The sequence below is a fragment of the Rhinopithecus roxellana genome, chromosome 8, assembly GCF_007565055.1.
Source record: "Rhinopithecus roxellana isolate Shanxi Qingling chromosome 8, ASM756505v1, whole genome shotgun sequence".
Classification (NCBI taxonomy): Eukaryota; Metazoa; Chordata; class Mammalia; order Primates; family Cercopithecidae; genus Rhinopithecus; species Rhinopithecus roxellana.
Window position 1 is genome coordinate 69,754,473 of NC_044556.1, and position 23,889 is coordinate 69,778,361.

The 23,889-nt window shown below is 35.7% G+C and overlaps 1 protein-coding gene across 9 annotated transcripts in view; it reads right to left on the reverse strand.

Annotated features, from left to right (window-relative positions):
- Window positions 1-23,889, reverse strand: part of RPS6KC1 (ribosomal protein S6 kinase C1) — a 219,633-nt gene that overhangs the window by 134,381 nt on the left and 61,363 nt on the right. For 8 of the 9 annotated variants that reach the window (XM_030935916.1, XM_030935918.1, XM_010372946.2 and 5 more), the window contains 2 exons: window positions 14,954-15,047; window positions 2,203-2,565 (listed from right to left, as the gene is read on the reverse strand). In XM_030935916.1, the coding sequence (XP_030791776.1) occupies window positions 2,203-2,565; window positions 14,954-15,047 (457 nt within the window). The remainder of the gene's footprint in view (window positions 1-2,202; window positions 2,566-14,953; window positions 15,048-23,889) is intronic. The other variant, XM_030935919.1, reaches the window with a different exon arrangement.

Sequence of the window (23,889 nt, forward strand, 5' to 3'; positions counted from 1 at the left end):
TGCATCTATAATTCTCATTCTGAAGCACAGATTTTTATTTTTCTGGTGCCATCAAGTGGTAACATTATGAAATGTTCTAAGATTAAATGCAAATAACTTAGAAAAATGTCACACTGACCACACTGATGTGTTTTATTTGTCAGTTAAACACCCGTGATGTTTCAGCACATAATTATCTGAAAAGAAACGGAAAAATGTCAGAGCAGAATTTTTTATAACTCATACCGATTTTAAACTCCCAACCTAAAATGAGAGTTAAGGCAAAGAATAAAAATGAATAGATCTTTAAGACCAGAATGCTCCACTAGCAAACAAAAAACCCAACAGATGGCCGGGTACGATGGCTCATGCCTGTAATCCCAGCACTGTGGGAGGCCGAGGCAGGCAGATCACCTAAGGTCAGTAGTTCGAGACCAGCCTGGCAAACAAAGTGAAACCCTGTCTCTACTAAAAATACAAAAATTAGTCGGGCATGGTGGCATACACATGTAGTCCCAGCTACTAGGGAGGCTGAGGCAGGAGAATCACTTGAACCCCAGAGGCAGAGGCTGCAGCGAGCTGAGATCATGCCACTGCCCTCTAGCCTGGGTGACAGAATAAAACTGTATCTCAAAAAAAAAAAAAAAAAAAACCTAACATTATAAAACCATTTGAAAAATAAAATTAGGATGAAAATGATCTTTCCATCAAAGCATGAAAACAAGTAACTTCAAAATTAGATTATCAATTAGAAACCTTAAAAGTGATAGCTATTATATAATCATATCAAGATGACAAAATTAATGAGAAATGAATTTAGAATCAATTATTTAAAACTGTGTTAACAGGTTCCAAATAGTTATATTAGCAGCTTCAGTAAGACAATAACTAGTGAAAAAAGAAACAAGACTCCAGCTCCTCTTATTGCTATACACACAAAACATTAATAGCTGTTTGATCCTCGGGCCCACCAAAATTAAGTAGCAATTGTGAAATCTGAATTCCCAGGTGAAGATGGCAAATTGAACACATTTCTTTAGCTACTCTCCCTCCAGAAACTCTATTAACATGGCAGTCAAAAAAATTATTTAAGACAAAACCCCACAAGGACAAAGAAACTGAGAAGGTAACAGCGACAAAATTTTAGAATATAAAAGCTGCCATGGGAATATAATTTAAAAAAAAAAAAAAAAAGGTAGATGGATGAGAGGTTACTAAAAGAAAATCAAGAGAGGTGCCTGATTTACATGGCATGGTAAAACTCTCCAAAAATTCAGGAATTGGTGGCATCAGGAAGTGGGAGTGAAACCTAAAAATAAGAGAAATGGTCAAAATCTTGGTTAAGAAGCAGTTAGGACCCTCCATAAACAAGCAGGTACACCATTTTATAAAACTGAAAGTTTATACTCCAGAAATTACAAAAGGCTTCCGGACTACAGGATACTAGGCATAGTGAGAAGTACTGTTGTTAAAAAATGTTAGCAGTACAGGAGACTGATAATCTGAATTGTACTGACAAATCCAAGACCACAGAACAATGAAAATGATGATTTTCTGTAAATGAAACCACTGGAAGAATGTCAGTATCAATCTTTGAATACTGCATCTAAAAAGTCATGTAACTAAACGCAGAATGCTTAACTCTGCTTCTATAAGGAAAAATTTAAGGGTTAAAACAATAGCTAATACTTCAAAAAAGTAAGTTCTATATATAGACGTTTGGTTACATTCAGCTCTACATGTCCCACATCACTTCCATTAATTAAATGAGAATTTACTACAACTACAGAGAACAGAATAGTAGGCAAACCCAAGAACCTTTTATGCTCTTAGTTTAAAAATCCATTTCATTTTGTCTCTTCAGGTCATCAAGAATCTCTGTGAATTACTCCTGAGAGAGATGAAGGCCGGTAAAACACTGCCTTTTCAAGTCAGAAAAGCAAGATTATTATTCATACAAGAGACTTCGAGACATGTTGACTTTTTTTTAATCCTGTTTTTGTGGATTAATTGATTAAAAATAGAGGGTTAAGCACCTCCAATAATGTCTAACATCTCATGGAACTTAAAGTATATACCCATACATAGGTCTTTTAAGCTTCAGTAATTTCTCATTTTCAGTATTATTTCCATAAGACTAAACAGAAGATATATGTATGTAATTTTTTCCCATGTACCAACAAAAGAGCATGCCAAAACATATTAATATACATAAAATCATACCTTGAACACCTTCTAGGAGTAAATCAACTCCCTTCCTATAAAAATCAGAAGCAGCTTCATAGTCATCTTCTTCTTCCTTTTTTAAAGCCAGCTTTATTAATTCTCCTGCTTTCTCCAAATAATCTCTCTTGCCAAGCCTGGGTTTTAAACTGCCAGAAAAGAGGCTACGACTTTCCCGTTCTTCTTCTGTTTTGCTCTGTTCACTGTCAGAAGCAACAGCCCCTAGTGCTGAAGAATCCGAAGAAAGATTGAGACCAAAAGTTCTAATGGGAGAATTTTGATTGGAAGCCATTCCATCATCTAACTCAGCAAGAGAATCCACATCAACAGTAAGAGATATCAGATCACTGTCACTGGAGAAGCCTAGAAATATGATCACAATAGTAAACAGATATTAAATTGAGAATCAGCCAAACGAATACAAATCATACTAATTATTCATTTTTCGTATTATCCAAGTCAATTTGGAAGGCTGTAATTTACTGATGGAAGTCAGTGCCTAGCAATTTGTTTCGGCTTAGTCCATTCACTTTACGGTCTCTCTGTAACTCTGGAAGACAACTTCTTGCCTTAACCATCAAACTAAAATTGAAGACAAATCTTTATCTAGTTTGGTTGTCAAAAAGAACCTTTACCACAAGATCCTGTAAGCTATTTACAGAAAACTGCTGCCTGTACACACAGTTGCTATAAATAATAGCATTTTGATAAAGGAAAAAGTACTTGAATCTCAGTGCTCTCTCTCTCTCTCTCTCTTTTTTTTTTTTTTTTTTTTTTTTTTTTTGAGGACAGTACCTTGCTATGTTGTTCACCTGCACTCCAACTTTTGGGCTCAAGCAATCCTACTTCAGCCTCCTGAGTAGCTTAGATGGCATAAGCCACCAAGCCCAGCTCCAGCTCTTAAAACTCACTATGTGACCAACAGCAGGTTACTCCATAGTATTACTCATTATGCAAGACTTTAAATGAGGAATAGAATTAATGCATATAAAGCATAATAGACTATCATTATATTATAACTTTTATAACAATTATATAAACAGGTTGAATATCCTTCATCTGAAATGCTCGGGACAGAAGTGTTTCAGATTTCAGATTTTCAGATTAGAGATACTCAACCTGTAACTATATAACAACTATACAATGCGTCCTCAGAAGTGTGCTTTTAGGTAGCCATCCATATCTGGAAAATGTATACTATTTAGCATTTCTTAAAGACTGAATTTTTAGACATTTTATCTTAACCTCTTCTACAAGCTTTCGGAAAGGTATTTTTCCACCTTAGTTTTCAGACAAAAAATAAGTAATAGGTGCTACTGAATTATTTAGCAGTGAAAATTCCTTCTCTTAGTTCATATAACTGACATCATGGTAAACGAGCATGATCTATAATACATATCAAACTTTCTGCTCTCAGGACTGCCTTTTATATTCTTCAAAATCACTGTGGACTCTACAAAGCTTTTGTTCATGTGAACTGTATCTGTGAATATTTATTAAATACCAATATTGATATTTAGAAAAGAAGTCTAGAAATGTTTAAAATAAAGCATTAAAGCCCCATTACGGCCGGGCGCGGTGGCTCAAGCCTGTAATCCTAGCACTTTGGGAGGCCGAGACGGGCGGATCACGAGGTCAGGAGATCGAGACCATCCTGGCTAACACGGTGAAACCCCGTCTCTACTAAAAAATACAAAAACTAGCCGGGCGAAGTGGCGGGCGCCTGTAGTCCCAGCTACTCGGGAGGCTGAGGCAGGAGAATGGCGTAAACTCGGGAGGCGGAGCTTGCAGTGAGCTGAGATCTGGCCACTGCACTCCAGTCCGGGCGACAGAGCGAGACTCCGCCTCAAAAAAAAAAAAAAAAAAAAAAAAAGAAAAAAGCCCCATTACATGGTTAACATAATTTTTATGAAAAATTACTATATTTTCCAAAACAAAAAAAGTCAGTGAAAGAAGTGGCACTGTTTTACATTTTTGCAAATCTTGTTAATGTCTGGATTAACAGAAGATAGCCAGACTCTCGTATCTGATTCTGCTCACAATCTGTTGTCATATGTTGTTTCGGATGAAAGATATGAAGGAAATGTCACATAGATAATGTAACTGAAAAAGAAACAAGTATTAGCCTTTTCAAATAATTATGAATATTGTTCTCTGATACTACACCAAAACTCAACAAGTGACAGTTTTTTAAAGCTTAGTTGTAATGTGGAATATAAAGTCCTATGAATGAAATTTTTGTTTCTGTTACATTCAGATCCACTGGTCTCTCTTACACACTGAATGGATCTTTCACCTGTGCATGAATTTATAACATCACCCATTGGTCATCCTGAAAATATTGGTTCCCTTAGTTACAAAGATCTTCTAAATGTTGACAGCACATTTCATTATCCCAAAAAATTATATGTCAACATTTCATTATCTACTAATCTCATCAGAAAATTCTTTAAGTATTGGGAAACTGTCAAACCCAAAGTGGCAGACAGAGGTTATCGGAAAATCCTAATTTTGAAACGAAAACTCCAATTTTATTATTGGCAACAAATAATATCAGTTGTTTTCCTTGAAGTGTCAGCTAACTTCACTCCCTTTCAAGAAAAAATGGGCCAAATACACAAGTCTGAATAATGACAGTTTGTCAATTGTTCTTTTAAGCAAAATGGTGTCCCATGAAAAAACCAGCTAGTTCAGCTAATGGCTCAAACAACTGCACAAGTGCTTTTCCTCCAGATGACCATGGTAGTTCAGGATGCAGGGTGCTTTATGTATAATTCTCGTTCTTTCACACAGCATATTAAAAAGACAAGTAACAAGGGTTAAGATTTAATAAAATTAACAGTTTCTACTACTTAGGAAAAATTAGCATTGGTTTTATAAGTATGTGCAATGAGTACTGTTACAGTTTGGTGACACTGCCTTGATTCATGCCCAAGCACAGCAGTTTCACCTACCACGGCTTTTGCATCATCGGGGCAAATGTCAACATGGTGAAAAGACAAAGAATGTTCTGGCATTATGATCAAAATAGTTTTGCTTTATGAACTCCCTGAAAATATCTCGGAAACACCCAGAGATCTGAAGATTACATTTGAGAGTCAGTGATCTATATCATTAAATAAGATTGACAACAGTTATATAAAAACTAGTTTAGAAATAACTATGAGATCTGCATTCACCACTGAACATTATCTGCCAAGTTTCTCAGAAGAAAAAATTAAAAAGAAAATGATTTCCTCAGGATTATATACTAAATCAAAATTAAAAGTGAATTAGACTATAAAATTCTAGATCAGGGATTAGCAAGCTTTTTCTATAAAGGGCCAGAAAGTAAATATTTTAGGCTTTGCAGGCCATATGTAGTCTCTGTCACTACTCAACACTGCTGTTATAGTGCAAAAGCAGCCATAGACAATATATAAATGAATAAGCATGGCTCTGTTCCAGTAAAACTTTATTTAGACATTGAAGTGTGAATTCCTTATAATTTCCCCATCACAAAATCACAAAATCATATTCTTTTAATTTTTTTAACCATTTAAAAATGCAAAAACCATTCTTAGTTTTCAGGCCATACAAAAACAGGTGGCAGGCCAGATTCAGCCCATAGAACACAGTTTTGCCAACCCCTATTTTAAATTCAAATTGCCTACTTCATATCGAATAAAGTAAGTTAGGGTAAAAACATGTTACTGGCCACTAAGCTCAAATTTCCAATCAGCTTTAGATGCCGCTTTGGTACCCTGTCAATATATATCCTCATTTCCAACTTTTTTCAAGTCCTTAGAATGCCCAAAAAGAACAAATTCTATTCCCAAAAAGCAACAGATTTCATTAAACCAACAATCTCAAATGAGATTCATTGAGCCTAGTAAAAATCTTTTCAGTTCTCTGACATTTCAACCATACAGACAGTAACAGTACTTCATAATAAGAATCTTTTATAGCAATCTACAAAGTTATTTACCTATTATCCTAAGAAATATATATAAATTTTATGAGATTTTTCTTAAATCATTTTAAAACATGTTATGTATCTCAATGTAAACTTATTTCCTAAAATGATGCCAATATATAACCTAGCCCACTGAAACTAATAAACAAATAGACAAGGTTGAAAAAAGTTCCGGTTTATATAGCTAATCACAAAAGAAAGGAAATGCTGTATTAGAGATCTCTTTTGTCTGTTCTCTGGTGTCTTGTCACTACAACCTTCACACCATCTATCACATTGTTCTGTTTCATGTTTTGCCCCATTTTTCCTTTTAACAATAACAATAACACCAAAGGGCAAGAGGGCAAAGTTATGTATACTCTGTTTCTTGGCTTTTGACCACAAAAAACCAGTACCATAGTCATATTTCCTCTTACTTTTCAAATCTCATTTTATTAGCAATGAGAATCATAATTAAATGAGATTAGATCAAAAAAGTAAGATGATTAAAATACCTAGAAAGACAGTAAGATTAAGTAAACATTCTATACAAAGTGTTCCTTTTTAAATTCTAAATAATTTCTTAATTCAGCATCTTTAAAAGCAAGCACACATACACCCCAGAAGATAAAAAAGAGAAATTTATATAGCCAAACCAGAAGGAGCAAAGAGAAATAAAAAGACATTTATTTTAACCTTTTTAGAGGACAGTTTGCCAATGCATACCAAAAGTGCAAAATTGCTTCTATCTTTCACCCAGAAATTCAGCAATTTATACCAAAACCAATCAGAAATGTACAAAACAGATCTACATACAAGAATGTCCATCTGTCCATCACAAAAATTAGTAAAAAGGTGGCAATAACAAATTCCTAACAATAGATTATAATAGCTCCTTATGATAAAATATTATACAGCTATTAAAATCATTTTATAGAATATTTAATGCTAAAGTGTCTTTTGATATATTATGCAAAAACAACAAACTACAAATGAGTATGTATACTATAATTCTACTTTAAAAACAACACACATAGAAAAAAGGCTTGAAAGACACACTAACTATTAACAGTGATTTTCTGTGTATGGTAAGATTATAGGTAATTCTATAATATAGATTTTAATAATATACTTTGTGTATTTAGTAAGCCCTTAAGCTCAGTATCTGAAAAATATCAAAAGAGATGCATCAGGGGCCAATATTGGGAATTTATTTGAGTAAAAGAAAGTTATACAGACATCATTTGTGAAATATAAACCTATATGGATCAACCAGCAGCTAGTGCCAAGAATCCCAAACTTAAAAAAGGAGTTAGACATGAGTATAAAGACAGATCTGTTTAAAGCAGGCAAACCCCGGACACCTCTTCCTTGCCCACCTTATTCCTTTAACTCTCCTCTTGAAGTTGCACCTTACCATGCCTGAAAAGCCTAACCCTACCATATCTCCTCGACCATACAACGCAACTAATCATCTTCTAGTACTCACTGGTATCTTTCTCTTCCATATTTAAGCAGTTTCTAAATTCCCTTCTTCTCAATGAAGTATTTTCCAGCCAGTTCAAGGAAGATAACATTTAAAAACTCCCTTCACCACCACAGCAATGAATCTTATTTATAAACATACTATACGTAAATATTCAATGCCTAATTTATATTATATACTTAACACATCTGCTTAATACAGTGCTTGTTCAACTCCTAGAAATCACACTACGATTCAACTTATTTTATACAAAGCTACATATAAATATCATACGAAGCGCAAACTAGCTCCCTAAAGCCCAGAAAAAAGTTAACTAGTAAGATACAGGGAGCAACAAGCAAGTGACAGGTTCTCAGTCCAGGTAGGAAGGATACTGTGGATAAGGCAGGGCAACTACTGACATTTGATATAATATAGAGACTATTTGTCAAAAGTTAAACCAACCTGAAGTCAACCCCATACTTAAAGAGGCCCTCTGGGCCATCGCAAGAGTAAAAGGTGCATCCTTCACCAACACCATCAAGGCAAAAACCTAAGCTTTTTTTGGAAGTGATACAAGGGGAAAAAGTCAAAGGTTCTATGAAAGCATTCTGCCTCCAGGTTCATATCACAGAAATTCAAGTCTCAGGGCTATTAGAGGGCCCCAGGTGACTTGTTAAAAAGCAGCTACAGACATAGGCGTTTATTTAGCATCCCAGTTCACCTACCTACCCTTACCTCTGTGCTTTGAACTGCTCAGAGTAGGGCAGTATAGTGAAATCTGTCTAGGACACCATCTCTGAAAGACAGGCCCCAGGGGAACAGGTTGAGTTGCCATAGAATAAATCTTTATACTATAAACTATCAGAAATCTGTATTTGAAGACCATCTGTAAAAAGAGATCGGTTTCCTTTAGAACAACAGGTGGTCTCTCATGGGTGACTATATATAAAATACATGGCCTCATTATTATTAGCTGATAGCTTTCACTGAGCCCTGAGGTTCAAATATTGCCATAGTCAACAAAAAGGAATTTCTATTTTTCCTAGTAGCAATGACTCATGCTCCATGCACAAAGCAAGTTATCTAGCCAGCAGAACAAAGGTTACCCTAAGGTAGAAGACACACATATCAGTTTCCATTAAGAAAGAAGCCCTTATAAATATGATTTTAAGTGAATACCTAAATCTAAAACTTAATGCTAGTTAAGATTCCTGTATGTAATTCTCTATTCATCATTTAGTAATAGCTATTGTTACAAAAAAGAACGTTTCCTTTGAAGTTTCACATTTTTATAACGTTCTTGGGTCATGTCTATGGTTCCTTGAAAATGTATGAAAAGAGCATCAGAATATCTCATACAGATCTGGTAAAACAACAAAATAAGCCCAGAAAACAACACAGCAATCTTAATTACAACCCTAATACTGCTATTTTATCATAATAAAGATCCATTGCTTGGCTTCATTTTTTACCAAATGAACTTTGTACTCTGCTACTCTCCATAACTTTCTCTAGACTCCAGGATATCAAGCCCATTACCAGTATGCAAGTAGCTCATGCTGAATTTTCTATACCAAATATGCCTTCTCCCTGCCTCCTCTCCATAAAATGGAATCTCTTCATTTCAAAATATAGTTCTGTAAGTGCTATCAAATACCTGGAGTACCTTAGGCACATGGCTAAACTTCTCTGAAATTCAAACTCTGTATTGTAAAACAAGACATTTATGTATATCATTTCTAATGATTCCCATAGCATACCATGATAATCTGTTATTTGTCCCACCTAACCCCCAAACTCCTAATATCCAATATTATCCTCAATAGCCCTAGAATTTTTAAGAGTCAATATTTATCATCGGTGTCATGTGTATAATTTACACACACTGGTACATTCTCATTTGTGATTATCTTGGGGGAAAAAAAATGACCTATTCTTTTTTGTCAAGCTCCACTACCAAAGAAAATTCAATTAGGGTCAGAGAATAAAACTAAGTTGGGTAAACAAGCACATAACAAAACAGAATCTCTTTCAGCGGAGTATGCAAGAGATATTCTAATATACATAACACCAAAGGGCCTAGAAAAATGCCAGTAACAAGATTTAGAGTTCTCATGGTGCCACCTAGTGGACATTTGCACTTAATTTTACTTTTAATTTAAATTACTTGCACTTTCTATACATTTACATTTAAATTAATATTTCATACTTTCTATATTTTGTCAGCTTAAACTACACCATGTAGTAAATAGACTTTAAGTTTGTCTTGAAAATAGATTTAGGTTATTAAGTAACCAATCATGTGACAAATATTCCTATTTAAAATAACCTTCCTCAAAGTGTCAAAGTTTAAATCTATTAAATGAAATAACACAAATAATAAGACATAATAAATGGTATTTTGATACAGAAGATTTTTTCAAACTTAAATAACTATACACCTTTCCAATTAGACCAACCAGTGCTTTAAATATAATCAACACCATTCAATTTAACACAGCTTAATCATAATCTTCATGTCTACACGTGGGAAAGAATTATTAGGTGACTGTAACCACAAAGACAAATTGAGTGATCAGCTTATTGTATGCAGCAGATCTTAAGAACTAATATTCTTAAATGTCTCCTGGAATAACAAAATCTACCCCCACCTGCCATCAAATAAACATACAAATCTTGAGCTTAATGTCGTTTAAGGGATCCGTTACAAAGACCAGCAACAGATGCTATTCTCAAAATGTACATTTCATTTACTTTAAAATGGTTAACTCAAGACAGTTTAATAGATCCTTTTGTATCTCTACAATTGTTACAATAAGCATTTGGGGAGTTCTTAATCCACAATTTCCAGCCAAAAAAAAGCGGGGGTAGATTTTGTTATTCCAGAAGACATTTAAGTATATTCATTCTTAAGATCTGCTACATACAATAAGCTGATCACTCAGCTTTTCTTTATGGTTACAATTACCTAATTATTTTCTCTCATTTGCTGCATGAACCAGAAAAAATGTCCCTCCTCAAACTGAAAAGTAATGTGTTAGGAAGAGGAAATGACACAGGTTGCCACATGAGACTATACCAACATCCAAGTCTCTGATATCGAGGCCAGCATGGCAGTGAAGCAATCTACGCCCTTCAAAAAGGCCAACAGGTGAGAGAAATATGTCAAGGAGCTCAACTGATAAGCACCGATTTGGGCAGGTTTCCACAAATGTCCTAGTAACTTCACAGCTAAATTTAATTCAAGGAAAAGACGTAAGTTGAAAGAGACATAATGGAAATAAGATGTTAGCAACAAATTATATCTTCTTTCATCTTTGAAAAAATATAGTTTAACTTCTTTGAACAAAGGAGATCAAGAGTAACCAGGATTTCATTTTTAAAATGTAAAACAGTATTAACTTTTTGTTTAAAAACCTACTAAATAATTTCCTAATTTTCGATTTCATATTAAACAAAATATATTTACCAGTTTATCACCAAATTATTTTTTTACAAAACCTTAAAGGGGTTTCTCTATCCCATGCTACTACAAAGTAACCGTGATTTTTAAAAACAGGCCAGGCACAGCAGCTCACACCCGTAACGTCAGCACTTTGGCAGGCCAAGGCAGGAGAATCACTTGCGTCCAAGAGTTCGAGACCTGCCTGGGCAGCATAGTGAGACCCCCCCCCCCAATTCTACAAAAAATTTAAAAAGAAAAATTAGCCAAGCATGGTTGCGCCTGCCTGTAGTCCCAGCTACTCAGGAGGCTGAGGAAGGAGAATCACTTGAGCCCAGGACATCAAGGCTGCACCCAGCCTGGGTAACACAGTGAGACCCTATCACAAAACAAATAAACAGAAATCCAGATCTTCATGTTTTCCTCAGAAAACTTTCATTTCAAAGTATATTAGGATCTGTCAACTGCATTTTTAAGGTATTAACAAAAATAATGATCACTTCACCTCTACATCTGTTCTCTGAGAAGTGATCAACTTGCCATGTCACTCTAACTGTAACTAAAGAACATTGAAACAGCAGATTATATATTAAGATTTACCCCCTCCGGCTCACTCCACCAGCTAGCTAATTCACAAATATGAAAAATGACAATCCACCTTTAAAACACGGCTTAAAACAGTAAACTTAGAGAAGTTTTCAAAAGGTGAATCACTTCCTCACATTTTAGCTCTAAATCCAAAACTGAAGCATTTGTCACCACGATCCCTCTAACAACCCTCCATTTTGCTGCATACCTGTGGGGCTTGGCTGGCTGCTGACTTTCCTGCTCTTTTGCTACTAGATGTTCCTCTCCCTGGTTGTCTCCAGAGTTTGCAGACCTTTTGGTATTAAGTATATCTTCCACTTTCCCACTATGCCAAACAACCTCAGGATATTTAAAAGCCATTTTCCCTCTAAAATAACAATGAATTTGCAAGCTGTCTGACACATTGATCTACCTGTATTTATCAACCTAGTATCTTTCCGCAGGATTAATTTGCCAGGCATACAACTTTTAAAGGGAGGGGAGAAAAACAACATAACCATTAACAGCATTACCAGTCCCATGTTTTTCATTCTTCATGGATCACAGTGTGTTTCAGAGATGGTAACGTAGTTGAAAAACTAAACCGCACTGACAGGATAAAATGTCAACATTCTTTTTAAATGTCATAAGTCGTTTTCCATGTTTTTAACAGAAATGTTGGCCCCACTTTCTTTCATAAAAGCACATTCCTAAAAGGTAAATCCTTCCAAAGAAAACACATCTTTTTGAAACTTCAGAGGTAAACTCTGAAACAACTACTTTAGGAAGGGTCACCCTTACAGCTCAATCTGCCTGAGGCTGTCCTGTGTCATGTTCGCGGCCTTGGTATAACTATTCATAGCACTGTCTATGATTCTCAGAAGAGTCCCAGTTTGGACAATAAACTACATGCTGACCCTGGCTTTAGGTTGTGTCTCCTTTAGCATTAATACAGCCATCTGTTCACCTTGAACAGCCATCGATATTTTAGAATACCATCCCAAGCAAACTCATTCCTAATAATTATGCTTCTCCCCTTCTGGCCTAGACTAGAGCAAAGAACAGAAAGATCTCTGCAGAACTTGCATCCATGATTGCCTTACACTAAAATAGGCTCCCGAGATACTCTTCTCTCACCATGGTTGACTCCCACCTAATAACAGAAGCTTACAGTAGGTATCAGAAGAATATAACTACTCCCGTATCACAAAACCTTTGATTCTTCTATCAAAAAAATAGAAAAAAGAAACATTCTGCATTTCTGACTATTGCACTCTTCGTTGAACACTCTCATAATTTTTTTTTTTTTTTTTTTTTAGACAGATTCTCACTCTGTTGCCCAGGCTAGAGTGCAGTGGTGTGATCTTGGCTCACTGCAACCTCCACCCCCATGGTTCAGGCAATTCTCCTGCCTCAGCCTCCCAAGTAGCTGGGATTACAGGCACCAGCCACCTTGTCTGGCTAATTTTTGTATTTTTAGTAGAGACGGGTTTTCACCATGTTGGCCAGGCTGGTCTCAAATTCCTGACCTCAAGTGATCCTCCTGCCTTGGCCTCCCGAAAGTGCTAGGATTACAAACATGAGCCACCATGCCCAGCCTCTCCTACAAATCTTTCTAACTCTCCTACTTGTTCTCTATTGGGTGTCACAGAATCAGCATGGAATCAAGTGGAAAATGTGTACTCCTCTTTCTCAGGAGTAGGGAAACTGAGGCAACAGCCAGCTTAGGTTATCCAGAAAAGTCACCTTCCAAAGAAACTAGTTCTATTAAAATCACATTGGGATCCCAAGCAGGGACTAGATTTTCCAAACCTTCACAAGGATCTCTGATTAAAATAGGTCACAAAAAAGATGATTTTACCACCACCACCCCAAAAAAAACCATAATAGATTATAAAGTAAAATTACTGTCAACAATGTTTTTCTATGACCCTGGCAGAATCAGGGTGGAGTCAAAGGTATTGAGAACTCAATGAAGACCCCTGGGCATGTGGGCCCCATGCATTACACAGAACACAAAGTTTAAATAAATAGATGTTAAGTCAATGGAAAGTACAATGAAAAACAATAAAAGCTAACCACTTCTCAATATGGTAGTACCAAAAGAAAAAAAATGTAAGTGCATCAGCCCACATAATAGATAAGAACATGTTGCTATTACCAAATCACGATGGAAATTTACTGCAACAGATTTACGTCAGCGTGGCTGCTGCTGTATGACAGAGTACATACTCTCACAAAAATAGCACTACAATGAGATGATGGCTGCCTCATCCTCATAAAGCATCCTCCTCCACCATAAATTCTTACTGAGATAAGAAATACTATTTAGTCTATTATTTTTACCTTTAATAAACCAAACCTAAGCCAGATAAAACAAATCTATCTGCTTTGATTTTAAAACCCCTCCTACCCGTCCCCAAATCTTTTTTCAATATCGTAACCTTCCCTGAAAAAAAACTAGTTACAGAAATCCAAAGGCTGAAATGTACATATTTTCATCTTCCTATAAATTCAAGTGTGCCTTAATAGAGGAATAAAACAAGAGATTAACCATTCTTGAATGAAAGTGATTAAAATTTGATTTAGACTCATTTTATCTAAAAACATATCAAAAACACTAAAACTGCCTTAGGGTTTATTCTTTCTGGATAAATGACTAAATCTCTAAAGCCAGTCTTGAAATTAATTGTCTAAAAGTCAGATGCACTAAAGAAATGAGTAAGGCTTTTTTTCTTTTTTTTGAGACAAAGTCTCGCTTTGTTGTCCAGGCTATAGTGCAGTGGTACAATCTCGGCTCACTGCAAACTCCACCTCCTGGGTTCAAGCGATTCTTGTGCCTCAGCCTCCCGAGTAGCTAGGATTACAGGCGCCTGCCACCACGCCCAGCTAATTTTTCTATTTTAGTGGGGACAGGGTTTCACCATGTTGGCTAGGCTGGTCTCAAACTCCTGACCTCAGGTGATCCACCCGCCTCAGCTTCCCCAAGTGCTGGAATTACAGGCATGAGCCACCATGCCCGGCCAGGTAAGGCATTCTTACACTAGACAACACAAATTCAGAACTACTCATTACACATTTCATCACCTCTAAGATGCCATTAATTGGAGGATTATTTTATATACCACTAAGACAAAAAGCTGTCAAATAAATATGATATCACTGACCCAATATCATGCACCCAATATCAGTGACAGTAAAATGTGAAGAAAAAAAGTATCTTAGAGTCAGTGAAATACTCCCAAATTCCTATATACATCTGTGTTTTTGCAATGCAGATATGATTTATAGTCTTCTGCAATCAAAACCTTCGAAATGCAAAAAAATTAAAATCTCTTACCTTCCGCACTACATTCAGGAAAGGTATCAATGAGGGAATCTGAGTGAGCTTCAGCAGGACCAATTAACTCAGAACTATCACTAATTATTCCACCCTAAAAAGATAAGAGCAATTGTGCTTCATTAGCATTAAGAGCATAAACTATACTAAATTAAAAAGTTATCCCAAATAAGTATGTGTAAAAATTTACAGAAACAACTAATCTATTAAACTAGATGACAAGTGTTTTCAAAAAAATCAATAGGTATATCAATATTGGTTCATCGACTGTAACGAATGTACTACACCAACCCAAGATATTTAATGGCAGAAACTGGGGGCTGTGGGGGAAGAAGAGATACATGAGAAAACTCTGTACTTACTGCACAATTTTTCTATAAACCTAAACTGCTCTAGAAATAGACTATTATTTTAAAATTCAATAGGAATATTATCATGTTTATAATAATATGTGGTTTTTTATAAAAGTATATTATGTTAATTCTACCCAAGTACTCATTAAGCAAACGTAGAAGAAGAAAAAAAAAACACGAACTAAAGAATATTGTTCAGTATCCTTGGGGACTGGTCATTTTAATTAGTGATAAATGATGGTCCATCAGGAATTCATTGAATTTTATCAAATTATACCCTACAACATATCACACAGCACCTCAGGTGATCTGAGAAGCCATTTAAACTTTGAGAACCACTTGTATACAATACAGGTAAAACTAAAAAAAAATTAAGGTACTTTCAGTAGAGATATTTTTTAAAGATATAAAAAAATATAAAATTGATTTCTCTATGTGGCCATCATTTTAATTCCCTATTTAGGTTTGCAAATTCAGCCTCAAAAAGTTATCTTACTCTACATGCAGCTAGAGAATGATACCATCAGACAAGTAGTGGTGGTATGATGTTGTGCTATGGTTTTATGAAGTGAATGCTCCAATCACGATATAAGAGCTTATAATCCTTAAATAATTAAAACAATAGCTCTTCTGCTCCTTAATATCTTCCCTTCTACCTTCTACCAACAGTTCTATCCCTCCAAACACAACTAACAGAATAATAAAGCTCAAAAGAATTATAAGCCCCCATTTCCTCTCTACTTCAGCACAAAAAAATTCAACGACTATCTTTTTTTTTTTTTTTTTTTTTTTTGAGACGAAGTCTTGCTGTCTCCCAGGCTGGAGTGCAGTGGCGTGATCTTGGCTTCCTGCAAACTCTGCCTCCCAGGTTCACGCCATCCTCCTGCCTCAGCCTCCCGAGCAGCTGGGACTACAGGCGCCCGCCACCACGCCCGGCTAACTTTTTTGTATTTTTAGCAGAGATGGGGTTTCACTGTGTTAGCCAGGATGTTCTCGATCTCCTGACCTCGTGATCCGTCCGCCTCGGACTCCCAAAGTGCTGGGATTACAGGTGTGAGCCACGGCGCCCGGCCATCAATGACTATCTTTACCTAATCAGAAGTCCCTTCTCTGTCAACTTAATTTTAAGGAATAGAAGTTGGAAATGGTCCCTCTCAAATTACCAAATTTTACTTCCCTGAGTGTTATGTGAACTAAAACTTTAAAAATGATTATTCTCTTTAGGAACAACAATTTGTATTACTTTATTCTGCCCTTTGTTACAATATTCAGATTACAGCTTATATTTGAACTTTTCTCCAAAAAGAGTATCTATTGTAGACTAAGTCATCTTTTAAACAACATCCAAACCAAATCAAGATTTTCGAGTATTCTAGAGAATGTTAAAAGACAAAATAAATTTTAAAAGAAAGTATCTTTCAACTATTAACTACCTCTTCCACCACTAGGTGTGCGATTTAAGTTACCTACCTATAAAATGTCTTCTAAGACATTATTTTATTTTACATATTTCATGCAAAATAAAAAATACAAAGTATTTACAACAATGTAGACACTCAATAAATGTTTATTATTAGTTGACATAAGATCTTCCTGTAAGATAAAATTTAAAATGCAAAAAGAGTATCTATTGTAGACTAAACCATCTTTTAAACAACATCCAAACCAAATCAAGATTTTCAAGTATTCTAGAGAATGTTAAAAGACAACTATCAACTACCTCTTCTACCACTAGGTGTGCGATTTAAGTTACCTACCTATAAAATGTCTTCTAACTAAGATGTTATTTTATTTTACATATTTCATGCAAAATAAAAAATACAAAGTATTTAGAACAATGTAGGCACTCAAGAGATGTTTATTAGTTAACATAAGATCTTGTAAGGTAAAATTTAAAATGCAAAATGTTTTAGCTCATAATCCTAAATATTTTATTTACCTAGTTTAATAAACACTGTTATAAAAAATAAATAGTAAAGAACAAATATTTAATGAAACACAACAAAAACCATTATACAGGAACTAGAGGGATGTAGCAGTAAAATAATGACACAATCCTAATTTTAAATTTCTAATTCAAAAATAACCTTTTGGGTGTTTCTGAGTATGCAGTAAAAAAATTTCACAGAAATTTTGGGATACATAGTATCTCAAAGTTTTTTTGTTAATGAAGAGTCTAACAGGGAAGGACTTCTGGTATAGTGAAGTTAGGAGATCCAGCAAATGTTTTCCCCAAAAGGCAATTATAAATCTGGAGAAATCTGTCAAAACCACCATGGAGGGCTCTGGAAACTGACTAAAAGCATAAAGCAAATGAAACAGTGGCTACTAAGAAACTACGGAACCACAGGTAAGAACTATGGAAGTCTGTGATGTTCTTGCCTCTGTTCTTCCCAACCCCCATGCCAGCTGGGTGGTGACAGTAATTATATAAAGGCAAGGCAAGTCTTGAAAACCAGCAGGTTCACTTTTGAGGAAGCTAACATGATTTGGATTGAAGTACAGAAAAAAATAAAAATCCACCCCAAATATTATTGTCAATAATAGTAGCAATCTCAGGGCCAAATATATAGCAAGGAAAAGTGATGGCTCAGCACGCCTGAAGCTGAAGTCAGGAAAAGACCAGACAGCAGGGAGATCCAGAAAAATAACATAGCCATAGGGGGTCTTCATAAAGCTCACTACGCATCTATGTAGGGACCAGAGAGGGGTCAAGCTATCCACAAATACCTGGTAAACCATGAGACAGTGCACAGGCACAGAGGAAATTAGAGACTTCAGAGGAAAGTAAAAGCCAGGGCAAATTTTAAAACAGCTGAGACTTTGAAAACACATTTAAAAATCATCAGCATTAAAAGGAAAGCATATAATGCACAGGCGTTTAAGCACAAGCAATGACCGAGCACTGGCTGACCACAAAGCTATGCTGACACAGGTCTAACCCCTACATAGCCTGGCTTAAAAATAAAATTAAAATTAAATATTGGGCAGAGATATCAGCAGTCACACACTTCACAGGAAATGGACTCCAAAGATTTACTACAGACTAAACACACTAACAAAAAGTGTTAGTTACTAAACACACTAACGTAAAATGGCAAGAATCCTCAGGGAGAAAAGAACATCAGAACCTAGGGTTCTATAGTATATTATCCAAAATACAGATTTTCCAACAAAAAAAAAAATTACAGGACATACAAAGACACAGGAAAGTATGTGACCCAAACATGGGAGGTAACCAGTCAATCAAAACTATCTGTGAGGGGACAAAGATGTTGGACTTGGCAAAAACTTCAAAGCAGCTATTAAAAATATGTTCAAATTATCACAGGAAAACATGATTAAAGAATTAAAAGGACTATGACTCATGAAATAGCAAATATAAATAAATCAAAATTCCTGGGTTAACCTTCAAAACATAAATATATGTGGCCAGGCGCGGTGGCTCACACCTGTAATCCCAGCACTTCGGGAGGCCGAGGAAGGCAGATCACGAGGTCAGAAGATCAAGAACATTCTGGCTAACAAGGATGGTCTCTACCTAAAAAAACCCCGTCTCTATTTAAAAAAAAAAAAAAAATTAGCCAGGCATGGTAGCGGGCACCTGTAGTCCCAGCTACTCGGGAGGCTGAGGCAGGAGAATGGCGTGAACCTGGGAGGTGGAGCTTGCAATGAGCCGAGATTGCACCACTGCACCTCCAGCCTGGGTGGCAGAGTGAGACTCTATCTCAAAAAAAAAACCATAAATATATGTACACACATACACACCCTCTAAATCTCTAATTAAAAAAAAAAAAAAAAAAAAAACTTCCCACCTAAATTCCACTCCTAGTATATCTAAGAGAAACAAAAATACATATCTGCACAAGAACTTACATGTCAATATTCATAACGGCACCATTCATAATAGCCAAAAGGGGAATAATCCAAATATGCACCCACACACATTGTAGATAAACAAAATGTGGTATATCCATAGCCACACAAAGGAGTATTATACAATCACAAAAAAGAATAAAGTACTGATGCATGCTACAACATGAATGAACCATTAAAACATACTACTACATGGAAAAAAAAACAGTTTCATTCAAAATAGCATCATAAGATTAAAATGCTTACAAATAAGTTTAAGGCAAGAAGCTCCAGACTTATACCCTGAAAATTACAAAACATTGCTTAAAGAAATTACAGAATATTGGGCCAGGTGCAGTGGCTCACGCCTGTAATCCTGGCACTTTGGGAGGCCGAGGCAGGTGGATCATGAGGTCAGGAAATCGAGACCATCCTGGCTAACATGGTCTAACCTCGTGTCTACTAAAAATACAAAAAAATTAGCCAGGCGTGGTGGTGGGTGCCTGTAGTCCCATCTACTTGAGAGGGTGAGGCAGGAGAATGGTGTGAACCTGGGAGGTGGAGCTTGCAGTGAGCTGAGATGGCACCACTGCACTCCAGCCTGGGCGACAAAGCGAGACTCCATCTCAAAAAAAAGAAAAAGAAATTACAGAATATCTAAATAAATGTAGAGTCATTTCATTTTCATGGATTGCAAGATAATATTGTTAAAATGACAACTTTCCCCAAACAACTACAGATTCAATACAATTCCAATCAGAATTCTGAGGCGCAAGCCAAAATAGCTCAGCTGGGAGAGCATCAAACTGGAGGATTTTAGCAGGTGTTTCCAATACCTTCGGCCAGGTGTGGTGACTCACACCTGTAATCCCAGCACTTTGGGAGGCTGAGGCAAGAGAATTACTTAAGGCCAGGAGTTCAAGACCAGCCTGGGCAACACAGTGAGAACTTGTCTCTACAAAAACTTTAAAAATCAGCTGGGTGTGGTGGTGCATGTCCCAGCTACTTGGGAGGCTGAGGTGGGAGGATCCCTTGGGCCCAAGAGTTTGAGGTTAAAGTGAGCTATTATTGTGCCACTGCATCCCAGCCTAGGTGACAAACGTGAGACTCCAATTCTTTAAAAAAAAAAAAAAAAAAAGTAAAATAATAAAATAATTTTAAAATTCTATGAGAACTTTTTGTTCACATGGATAAGCTGACACTAATAATTTTTACGGAAGTTCAAATAACTCAAAACTGTCATAACAATTTTGATACAGTAAAGTAGGCAAACTTACACTAGCTGACTTCAATACTTAAAAAGCTACAGTAATCAAGACAGTATCGTATTAGGATAAGAACAGGCACATAGATTAATAGAACTTATCAACAGTCCAGAAATAAGTCATCATATTTACAGTCAATTTATTTTCAGCAAGAGTCCCAAGGCAATTCAATGAGGATAGTCTTTTCAACAAATGATGCTCAGAATATTAGATATATACATACCAGAAGATGAATTTAGACTGTTCCTTCACACCGTATATAAAATGAACTAAAAATGAATCATAGACCTAACTGTAACATTAAAACTTCTAAAAATAAACACAGAAGAAAATCTTCATGATCTTGGCATGCTCAAAAAGTTCCTGGGTATGACAGGCATAACCCAAAAAAGAAAAAATATATACAAATTATACGTCATCAAAGCTAAAAGCTTTTGTGCTTCAAATGACACCATTAAGAAAACTAAAAGGCTACACAGATTGGGGAGAAAGTATTTACAAATCACTCATCTGATAAGACTGTTTATACAGAATATATTCAGAACTCTTACAACTCAGTGACAACCCAATCAAGAAAATGAGTAGATTTTAATGGACATTTCACCAAAGATATATGAAAAAAGCATAGGAAAACATGCTCAACATCATTAGCCATCAGGAAACTGAAATTAATACTATGGTGAAATACCACTGCACACATGCTAGAATGGCTACAGTTAAAAAATCAGACAATACCAAGTGTTGATGAGGTTGTGGAACAACTGGTAAGTTCAGACATTACTGGCTATTTTCCATTTGGAAAACAGTTTGGCAATTTCTTAAAAACATAAACTTATCAGAAGACCCAGCAATTCCTCTCCTCAGGAATCACCCAAGAAAAATGAAAACATACATCCACACAAAGATTTGTATGCAAATATTCACAGTAGCATTAGTCATAACAGCCAAAACGTAGAAACATCCAAACATGTCCATGAATTTATCAATGAATGAAGAAAATGTGGTATTATCTATACAATGAAATACATTTCACAACATAAAATAACAAAATACTGATACATAACATGAATGAAGCTCAAAAACATTATGCTAAGTGAAAGAAACCTATATACATATGTTGTGAACAAAAAGCTCATATATTGTGTAATTCCATATATTTGAAATGATGAGGAAAGGCAAATCTACAGACAGAACAAGGTGGTTGCCCCAGGCTGGGATGGAAAAGGGGATCACCATAGCAAGCAGACCCAGAGGTGAGGTAATGGAAATGATCTAAAATTGGATGTTGGCCAGGCACAGTGGCTCACACCTGTAAACCCAGCACTTTGGGAGGCCAAGGTAGGCGGACCACTTGAGGTCAGGAGTTCAAAACCAGCCTGGTCAACATTGCAAAACCCTATCTCTACTAAAAATACAAAAATTTGCCAGGTGTGGTGGTGCACTCCTGTAATCCCAACTACTTGGGAGGTGGAGGCAGAAGAACCACTTAAATCCGGGAGGCAAAGGTTGTGGTGAGCCAAGATCCTGCCACTGCACTCTATCCTGGGTAACACAGCGAGATTCCGTCTCAGGGGAAAAAAAAAAAGGAATAAAATAAAATAAAATTGTATGTTGGTGACAGGTGCAAAACTCTATAAATTTACTGAAAATCAGTGAATTGTACACTTAAAATTAGTAACTGTACTAATACTAATAAATAACCAACCAGTGAAGAGTATGGGATGGAAAGGTGTAGATAAAACAAGTTTGGCAATATACTGATAATTTCTGAAACCAGGCAATGGGTCATAGAAATCCATTATACTATTCATTCTACTCTTATATATGTGGTTTTTTAAAGTAAGTAAAGTTTTGTAAGCAAGTGGCTATATGGTCATTTGCATGTGGCATCATCAATGTCTCTAAAGAGAAAAATAAACTATGATACTATAGCACACCCTGTGAATTAGCTACCCCAAACCTTCCCCGCAACCTTCATCCATGATCAGAACTAGAAAGCTAAGAGTCACCTTCCCAGACTCCTTCAAATTAAGGATGGGCATGTGACCCAGTTCTGGCCAATGAGATGTAAGAAGGACTATCTCTAGATCATGTTTCTGGGAAAGCTTTTAAAAACTGGCATGTTTCTTTTGGCCTTTTGCCTTTCACACCCAAACCCAGAAACCTATGTCATTGATGACATTACTGAGCTCTATACCAGCCCTGGACTACCTTCCTCACTCATACATCTTGTCATATGAGAAATAAATACCTTTTTTTTGTTCAAGCTAATGGAACAAGTTGTTTTTTTTGTTTTGTTTTGTTTTGTTTTTTTCTTGCTTGCTTTATTACCTCTATTTAAAATGACTGAATACCACTGTTGTGATATTCTCAAATCAGTATGCTGTTCCTGCCTAGCACACTGTTAAAGATAGTTCTAAGATACTTTCCAAGATTAGTTTGACTTCTCTTAAACTGTCCAATCTTTCACAAACCCTGAAACTGACAGTCTCATTTCCCAGTGACTTACAGCAATGATTACAATCACGAATTCCCAGATCCAGAAGAAATAACAATGAACACATAACTTTTACTTAAATTGTTTAGTCTTCAAAAGGACTTCCGTAATCCCTAATTTTTTTTAGTCATATGGCATGTGGTAATTTGCACGACAGCTTTTCACAATTTCTATAAAGCAATATTCTTGTTTAATAATAAAGTCTTTTTCCATAAAAAACATACTCCCTGACACATAGAAACAATTGTAACAAAGAACAGCAAAGATATAAATACTCTATCAATTTGACTTGGCCTTTATCCTAAAGATCTGCATAGGGCCATAGGCAGAAATCACATTTATTATCTCAGCCTAATTTGCAGAATGGTGAAAAGTTAAGCAACATGGTCAATCATGAGAAATGTTATTTTTACTCTTCTATTACTATCATTATTTCTATTACTGTAAATTTGCAATGTCTTTCAAAAGAACTTTCTTCAGTAGATGAAACAGATCATAAAAAATAAATTCCTGGGTGACGAAGCACTGGCAAAAATAAATAAATAAACAAATAAATAAATAAATAATCTGTGTAGATCCACTAAAATCAGAAAAATTAAATATCTCACCTTTCATACATATCACTGGTTATATAGTCTAAGAAATTTAACTTATACAAGTGAGTAGATTTTAGTTAAAGAAGTAAAAACAATTACAGCACAATCACTTAGATTTCTTTTTTTTAGAAGGCTAACTCAATGCAACAGGAAAAATGTGGTAATTAAATACAATGATATCAACTGACAACATACACCGATTCAGTTCAAAATAAATTAGAAAATTATTATTAAAAATGGTGAAAAAAAATAGAACACTTAAAAGAAAGCATTACATGTCTAGGAACTTAAAACACTAATATCTAATGATCTCCAGCAATATAATTTGCACTGGTCTGCTCTCTAAAACTGTGCAGTTTTATATTTTTGT